General features: G+C 47.1%; 1 protein-coding gene across 1 annotated transcript; it reads right to left on the bottom strand.

Annotated features, from left to right (window-relative positions):
- Positions 1-6,339: 6,339 nt before the first annotated feature.
- On the bottom strand, positions 6,340-8,195 carry LOC127345911 (phospholipase A1-Igamma1, chloroplastic). The gene has a single exon (XM_051372433.2). It carries the CDS (start codon positions 8,047-8,049, stop codon positions 6,484-6,486), a length of 1,566 nt encoding a protein of 521 aa, XP_051228393.1. The 5' UTR covers positions 8,050-8,195; the 3' UTR covers positions 6,340-6,483.
- Positions 8,196-9,045: the final 850 nt, after the last annotated feature.

The following is a 9,045-nucleotide window of genomic DNA, read 5'->3' as shown; positions in this document are numbered from 1 at the left end:
CAACAGTCTGATGGAAATTGTATTGTAGAACGTAAAAGGATGGATAATTCATTTGTGTCAACGGAACGACGACATTAGTAATATTTTTTTTGTGTGTTCATTAAGACCCAAACAAAAGCCAAAAGGTATACGGGATTTACAAATCAAGGTTGAACATGGATCCCGGGCCATGAGATTGCAAGGGGGGGGGGGGGGGGGAAGGAGAAGTAACAAGCACTAAGTAAAGGAAAGAACACGAACATGGGAACAAAAATAGGAACAGGATGTGAGTTGCCTTTTGGGCAAAGAGAATAAAGCCGCACTGGTCGTGGCCGTGTAACAACAACTGAGTAGTGGCCGGTGATGAATGTTGGCGTAAGAGCATCCCCACTCGTTGGCGCTCCCCACGCCCAAATCCGGCGAAATTTTTGTCCGGATTGGAGGAAGATTTGGCGTGGGGGGCAGTATATTTCCAGTCGTGTGCTCCCCAAGCGGCGTTTCTCGGGGAAAAAGAGGACGGCTCGGGGAATCCGGACGAAAGAGGAGACACGTGGGCGTGGGCGGTTGGTTTAGCTTCATCCGGAGTCCCCGAGCGCTCCCCGGGGGGCCGGGGATGGTATGGGGAGTCCGGACGAAAATAGGCTCAAATCCGGATCAAAACGAGGAACCGGGGGCCTGACTGGGCCGTTTTTCGCCGTCCGGATGAAAAAAAGTGGCCGTGGGGGGCTCTGCGGGGAGACGAGTGGAGATGCTCTAAAGCATGGATGCTGAGCTGGTAGAAAGATGGGAGAAAAGGGAGGAGAGGAGAAAGTATGTCCTTCCTTTCGGTGCTCATCATCGATTCCATCCGTCTACTTCCAACGCGGAGAGAATAAGATTGCAGAGCTGATACATACGCACGTATGCACGTTCAGATGTCCTCATCTACTAACAGTAGTAAGCTGCTTGTTTTTTTTTTTTTTTGAGGGTAACAGGGGAGGTGGGTGCAAACGAGTAAATCTTCCAAGTCCAGTACATACAGACAGGGATACAGCCCAGCTCGAAATGACGAATTGGACTGGAAGAAGAGAAGAAGAGTCCCTATGTAGAGGGCCGACGAGAGAAAGGCAAATGCTATACGGGCCGGCCCAGTTCGGGTGTTGGCTTTCTTTTAATCTTTTTATCTGTTCTGTTTTTTATTTTCCTTTCTGTTTATTTTTCCTTTTTTAGAAATTGTTCAAATCTGAAAAATATTCGAATTTGAAAATTGTTCAAATCTGGAAAATGAACTTGAAAAAATTTCAAATCTTAAAAAGTTCGGTTTTTCTAAAATGAGTTCTTTTTAAAAATTGTTCAAATCTGAAAAATGTTCAGATTATTTAAAAATGATTAATTTTTAAAAATATTTAAATTTGAGAATTGTTCAAATCTGAAAATTATTCAAATTTGAAATTTTGTTCCAATCTAAAAAATATCAAATTGAAAATTGTTCAAATCTGAAAAGTGTTCAGATTTTTAAAAAATGATTTATTTTTTAAAATTATTCAAATTTGAAAATCTGAAAATCTGAAAAAATTTCAGATTTTTTTAAAATTATTTATTTTCTAAAATATTTTTTAAAAAAGAAAAGAAACAATAGAAAAAAGAATGGAAAAAGGAAAAAGGAAAAAGTCTTACCTGATGTTGGGCGGCGGCCCATCTAGTAACCCGGGGCGGGTGAGGGTGTGCGGCAACCGCGTCAGTGCCGACCAGCTCGGTGGATAGCACCTCTCCAAGAGAAATGCCCAGCCGGCTCATCGAACACGGAAGCAAAATTTCTCTCTTTTTAGTTCGTAAAAAATATTTCTCTGTTTAACCCCGTTAAAATGGCATTTATTTGTTTAATCCAGTTTTTACCAACCTAAATGCTTCCTCCCAAATGTTAGGCTGGTCTACTAGCATGATTCATATGATACTAATATATAATTCGATTACTATCTATATGATAGATTGTCGGATGTGCACTTGTGTGCTCTCTCCGGGCAGTGTGTAGCGAAGCTACAAAATATATTGGGAGATATTGAATCCAAGGCAGGCTTCCGCCGGTATTACCCAAATACACTGAAACAAAATCGATTCTACAAAATATTTGCATTTTCTTAGAAAATAGTACAAATTTGAAAGTTTGGTGTGACCTCCATCGGTTTCCACCACTAGTTTGGTTGACGATCCAAATTCAGTCCTCTCCGGAGGCCGAAGATAGGTTAGTTGTTTGGCAAGAGGCTCGACTCAACATGTTTGGATCAAAAACAGGGTGATGACCATGAAGAATTTCTCTCATACTTTTTTTTGAACCCTTTTTTTTTGAACCTTGAACAGTAGGAAAGGCTCCTACTGTATATATAAAGGACTCTCAAAAGGGTGGATTTTTACATTTGCGGCCAATTACGATGAAGAGAGAATGGGGAGGCAGAATCTAAAGACTAGCAACAAAAGAAGTAATAAAAGGGTGTACTTCTTCCTTAGTTTTATGAACGTGGAGTAAGAGATCTTGCTGGAACCGGGCCTTCCAGGATGATAATTCAGGGTCACATTGTTGAAGTAGAGATTATTCCTTTCCCTCCAGATGCTCTAGGATGCCACAGTGAACACTTCTATGAATATTGGTTTCCTCCAAATACCCTTGTCCTCCTCAATCATTTCCAGCTTGCTGCCCCGGTTGGCCGGTTCGGCCAGACAATGCCAACCAAATTCCAGCATGATATGCTAAATGGGCAGTGGAAAAAAAACTACTCCAGTGGCTCTCAAGAGGATTAGTGCAGAGTAGGCAGTCAAAGAGATTTCCAATATTGTAATGTCTCCTTCTAAACATATTACGGGTGTTTATTAGTCGATCGGAATGAAGAAGACAGCAAAAGAATATCAGTTCTTGGGTGCATTTACACTTGCATAAACAGGCAAAAGAAATGTGTGGAGCCAAATATCTAAAGCAAACTTCTATAAATATAGTTTATGGTGTTGATTGTCCAAAAAAAAAGTTCATCTGTTCACGGAAATTTAATTCAGTTCATGGGTGTGTAAGCTCCCTCTACCAAAAAATCATATTTTAAAGTGCAAAAAAAATTTGACAAAAAATTCTACATGTCTCTATGATATATGTGCGTTCATCAAGTTTCATAGAAAATCAATATTTTTTGTGGTCTATGTAAAAAAACAGAAAATTTATCTTGTGAAAAGCATTATTTTTAGCACTGAATTTTATGTTTTCCACACGTCACATGATAAGTTGATTTTTTTATGAAACGACTTTGTGAGCGCGTACACGTGAAGATGTACGTGCGAATTTTTTGTTTCAATTTTTTGAAATTTAAAATTTATGTAAGATGCATTTTAAAATATAGGGAAGATATGCTCCTATGTTCCAAAACATCACTACTCTCTGTTCAAAGTTTCAAACAATTTGCCTTTTTTTTTGGGTTCGAACCGAACCCACAGTGTGGCCTGTATCAAGACACTTTAACATTGGTATACATTACGACATAAGCTTAATCGAATATCCACGTACGATCTACACATTGGAGCTAATAATACTCCGTTCTAAATTGAAGTGGTACATGATGAATTGTTGAGTGCATGTCCGGCGCATCGGTCAGGTCACTCAGGTGGCGGCGGCGACGATGGTGAGGCCGAGCTGCGCGAGGTGGAGGTCGGTGTCATCCGGGAGCTCCTCGACGTCCCTGGGGCGGTGCGGCAGCGTCCACTTCCCTTCCTCCGTCCTGATCATGCCCTTGTTCAGCTCCTGCCGCCAGAGTCGCACGTCCAGCGCCCGTCCATCTCGACGCCTCCGCCGCACCACCACCAGGCCCGCCCGACGCCATTCCCCACCGCATGGAGGAACAACAGGATGCTCCCGATCTGGTCCCTCGTCTCCGCCTTTGGTGGGACAGGCGCCGCCACCAGCAGCGCCAACGATGGCAGCGGCAGTGACCAGGCGGGGATGGTGTTGGGGGAGCTCGAGGCGAGGCGATGGGGAGGCCTCTAGGATCGCCCAGGCGGGAGCGACCCGATCGAGAGGCGGAGCTAGTCTGAGTAGAACTAGTTTGCAATCATCTGATCATGTGTAAATTACTAAATTTTATTTTAGTACTAGGAAGTGAAATTTTGGACAAGAGAGAAAGAAGGGGTTTCAATCCGTAGGGTGGCGGATAGAGTTATCGGGCTACTCTGTTCTAAATTGGAGCAATGTCCTGTTCAAAAAAAAAAATTTGGAGCAATGTTTTGTTACAACATGGGGCCATACTGGTTTCTTTGATTCAGCGGAGCACACAGTAGCAAAGAGGTAACTGTACCATCGGAAAGTACCATGTGCACATGAGCACAAGTGTTCTTGTCCCTGTACCATGTACTATTTACTTCTATAAATATATACTGAGTATATGGTATTGATTGTCAGAAAAAAATGGTTGAAAGTTTCGAACAAGTTGCCCTTTTTCCCTTTGAACCGACTCCATGGTGTGGCCGGTTTTAAGACACTTGGCACAGTTTGGCAAAAATATATCATCCAAAATTGTATTTTCTTTAATATTGGTATACATTATAGCGTAAGCTTAATTGAATATCCACGCACGATCTACACATTCGAGCTACTATTCCGTTCAGTTGTTGTGCCACATAATTAATGATGATGAATTGTTGAGTGCATGTACGGCGCATGAGGGCGGATTTGGTAAGCGTATGAAAGGTTTGATGTTCTATATGAATGGGAAACTCAGATTCTACAAAAAAAAAGTTCCTATTATGTAAGTGCATGAAAACTCAGATTTTATAAACATGTTTTCGAGTTCTATCTGAAACTCAGGTTCTATATAACAGAAAATATTTCTTTATTTTATATCAAAACTCGGATTGAACAAAACGACCTTTATATTCTTCATAAGAAAGCAAGAATGAGAAAACAGTGAATAAACAATGCTAGAAAAAACTACTACTAGAAAATAATTAAATAGGAACCGCTGCACTAAGTTTCTCATATGCATGTCCATATGCCCTTTGTCCTATTGTATTGTCTTTTTGTAGAGGCTACACAATTTAACATGTGGATCTGAGTATAGTAATTCAAATCTCTAAAAAGAAATCAGATTTTGTTATTTTTGTATAGCTTAGAGAACAGAACATTTGAAATCTGAGATTTTATACGTTAGTGGGTACATTATTAGCTACTTTTAGAATCTTATTACATAATTGTTTTAGAATTTTTTTATACAATGAGAGCACTAATACTCAGATTCAAAATGACTTTTCGTGAGAAAACAGTGAATAAACATTGGTAGAAGAAACTACTAGAAAACAATTCAATACGAACCGCTGCACTAAGTTTCTCCTATACAAGTCCATATATCCTTTGTCCTATTCTATTGTCTTTTGTAGAGGACTACTCGTACTAGGTGGGACATGCACTAATTGGAGATTGCGGACAAATCACATATTAGACACTCTGAATCTCAAATAGCTGTATCCAGTCCACCCAAACGTGTTTGCGGGCCAAAAAATGGCCACACGCGCTAAACGCAACCTCCATAACAACATATTGAGAATCACGCCCATGATCGAATCATTGCGAACCATAGCTACCTTATTTTCTCTAGCTAGTTGGATGTCTTTGTTCGTCTGGCCACCCTTGAGTTCTACTTGCCCTTTACTTTCCACGAAATCCTAAGTTTATAATCTGTAGGGCATTGACGAGTCGATACATCGTCACCGCGAGGATCACCGCCATTTGCTCTACGTCGTCGTCGAGCAACTCCTCCAAATCGGAGTCATCAGAGGAGGACGAATCCTCCAACAAAAATAGCGCACACGGGTCCATCTGTAAGCGCGCACGACGAGGAAGTTAGGATTTCGGCGGCGGCGAATCCGAGGCTACTAGGAGTTGGGGAGAGTTCCATACTTTGACGGCGGCGAGGCGTCCGCGAGAACGGCGAATCTGCGGCCGATTCTGGTGGATGTGTTGGGGATGCGGGCGCTCCGGTGGGCAAAACGGATGCGGCAAAGTGACCCGAGTATTTCTGCCTCGCCGCCGCGAGAACAGCGAATCTGCGGCCGATTCCGACGGATGTGTTGGGGATGCGGGCACTCCGGCGGGCGAAACGGACGCGACAAAGTGACCCGAGTATTTCTGCCAGGCAGAATTGGAGGGGGCGACCCGCGGTGGCCGGGATCTACGTCGGCGCGTGGCGACGGTCGTGGGAGGTGGGGGGAGGGGGGAAGAGGAGGAGCAGAATGTTCCTTCGCGTCAACACAGAGAAAGAGATGGGGTTTAAGCTCGCACAACTTCGCCAACCTGGAAACTTGGGTTTCCATGGCGCGAATCTTGCTGGCCTGGAAAAAAAGTTGATATGGGTCTGATGCAATGTCTGGATTGGCCATTTATTTTATCTAAACTCGTAAAACAGCTGTTATTATGGTGCTAGATATGCTCTAAACATGTCTGAGCCATACAAATCCCGAGAAGTACGCGTAGTCAAACATTCTCCTACGGCGCATCGGTCAGGTGGCGGCGGCGGCGACGGCGAGGCCTAGCTGCGCGAGGTGGAGGTCGGTGTCATCCGGGTGCTCCTCGACGTCCCTGGGGCGGTGCGGCAGCGTCCACTTGCCTTCGTCCGTCCTGACCATGCCCTTGTTGAGCTCCTGCCGCCAGCCGGCCGGCACCATGTGCTCGTCCTTGAGGAAGTCTGCGGCCTTGTTCACGAGCGCCGGGTCTCTCCCGCCGAGCTGGAACTCCTTGCCGCGGCCGGTGTATCCGTCGAGCAGGTGGAGGTGCGCCTCCAGGTTGTGGTAGCACGCGAGGTCGAAGGTGCGCTTGAGGAACGGCGACACCTCGTGGTCCAGCGCTAGCAGGACGCCGATGTGGGAGTAGACGCTGGGAAGCCCCAGCGCGTCCGCCAACCGCAGCAGCGGCATGGGGACGAACGCCTCCGTCAAGATGCCGGGAACCTTGGGCACTGTGTCATGCACGTTGAGGATGCGCAGCGCCTTGATGCCCAGCTCCCGCTCGAACCGCTCCCCGAACCAGGTGTTCCCCACGCGCGGGCCGGAGAAGGAGTAGACGCACACCGGCGCCTTCACGTCGGCCGACGGAGACACGTTGGCGCCGGTCTCGGCGATGTCATACGCGCTGAGCATGGCCATGGCGCTGCCGAGGCTGTGGCCGGTGACCGTCACGCTCACCTCCTCGCCCTTCCCGGCGTACAGCTCCACCAGCTTCCGCACCTCGGCCAGCACCTGCTCCCGCGCCGAGTACTTGCAGAACTTGCACGACGGGTCCTTGCCGGTGTACAGGTCGGCGAACCCCGCCTCCACCTTCACCCTCGGGTCCTCGCACGGTATCCCGTACTGGCCGATGGGCCTCAGGAACGCGCTCACGTCCTCCACCCACTCCAGCTTGGTCACGGTGCCGCGCCACGCGACGGCGATGTCCCGGCGGCCGATACGCGCCGTCTCCTCGTCCGAGGACACGGCGATGAAGCCGATGAAGGTGGCGGTCTCGCTCCACATCCGGTCGTCCAGGGGGTTGTGCTTGGCGATGCTAAAGTTGGGCAGGTGCACGTGGGAGGTGGCGTAGATGTAGCGGGTGACGTCGTAGCCGACGCCGGCGAGGCCGACGTCCTCGAAGAACCTCTTCGGTGGGTACTTGCAGGTGCCGCAGTAGCGGGAGAAGCGGTCGTAGTCGAAGGAGTCGTAGCAGGCCTGCGCGAACTCGCCGTACCGGATGAGCTCGCCCCGGAGCACCGTGTCGATGGGGTCCAGCAGCCCTTCCCAGTTGTTGCTTCCGTGGATCTCCCGCCACCGAGATGTCAGCTGGCCGTCCGACCGCCCGGACTCCTCGGCCAGTGTGCCGCGCTCCATGTCGCCGATGACGGACGCCGGCTTCTCTTTGGCTGGTGCTTTTGCTTCGTCGGTCGACAGCGCCGAGGTGATCACCAGCCGGGACGACGAGCGTCGTCGACGGCTGGTCAAGTGCTGCGAGGGCAGTGGCGCCGCCGGCCGGCACGGAGGCAGCACAGTCCGGGTGCCGGCGAGCGAGAGGTTAGAGGAGCACGACATGGTCGACATTGCTGCTGCTGAACTGATTCCTGATTGGTCGATCGACGGATGTACCTTGGTGTGACTGGTATATGTGTGTCAGTGTGTGTGAGAGAGGTTTAGCACGAGCTCGCCCTGCTTGAGAGTCGTTGTGATCGATGAGGTTTGAGCGGTTGGTTCGCGTGTATATATACACGTCCGGGCTAGCTGCCCTAGTGATTCGTCGCGAGGGTTCACACTTCACACATCCATGTCCTGTTATTTTTTTCGACAATGCCTGATGCTAGCTCGCGAGAAAATGGGGGAATCCGTGGTACATATTAGCGAAAACCCAAAACCGTCTATGAACTATTCGGACTGTCCAATGAATCTGGTAAGATTAATGTACTAGCCACTTGAATCAAAAGTCCGAACTCATAGAAAGAGCTAGCCAATCTACTTACACACTTCAACACTCCCTCTCACGTGTGACGGGAAGACTAGAAGACAAGTCAACACGTGTAGAGAGGCAAAGAGGCAGCGGGAGGCCGGGCGCGGCAGGAGGCTGCGGGGAATTTAGAATAATTGTGAAAGCCAGGATTTGAACTCGAGACCTGGGGCTCTAATACCATGTTAAGCTTCATGCACTACCCACTTGAACCAAAAGTCCGAACTTATGGAAACGGCTAGGCAATCTACTTATACACTTCAACAACATCAACATTCGTGCTAAAACTTAGCAAAAGTATCCACTAGTTCTCTTAGATTCTGCAACTGAAGTCCCTAGCATTTTACGTAAAGAACCTGGATCTTTATGCATATTGTTCATTGGTTCACCACTCTATCTCTCATCTCTCTCAAAATATTGGTGTAGTCTTTGTTAAATGAAACAATAAGTATGTTTTTGATAAAAAAAACATTAATATGGAGATACCAATTACACTCAGCATCTGCACCAACAAGATGCTCACGAATAGCATCAAGGATGCACACAACCAAGACACAATAAATATGTGTCATACCAACATTGAAGAGTACAATATAGAA

The sequence above is a fragment of the Lolium perenne genome, chromosome 3 (genome assembly GCF_019359855.2).
Source record: "Lolium perenne isolate Kyuss_39 chromosome 3, Kyuss_2.0, whole genome shotgun sequence".
Lineage (NCBI taxonomy): Eukaryota > Viridiplantae > Streptophyta > Magnoliopsida > Poales > Poaceae > Lolium > Lolium perenne.
This window is presented reverse-complemented; position numbering and strand designations above follow the sequence as displayed.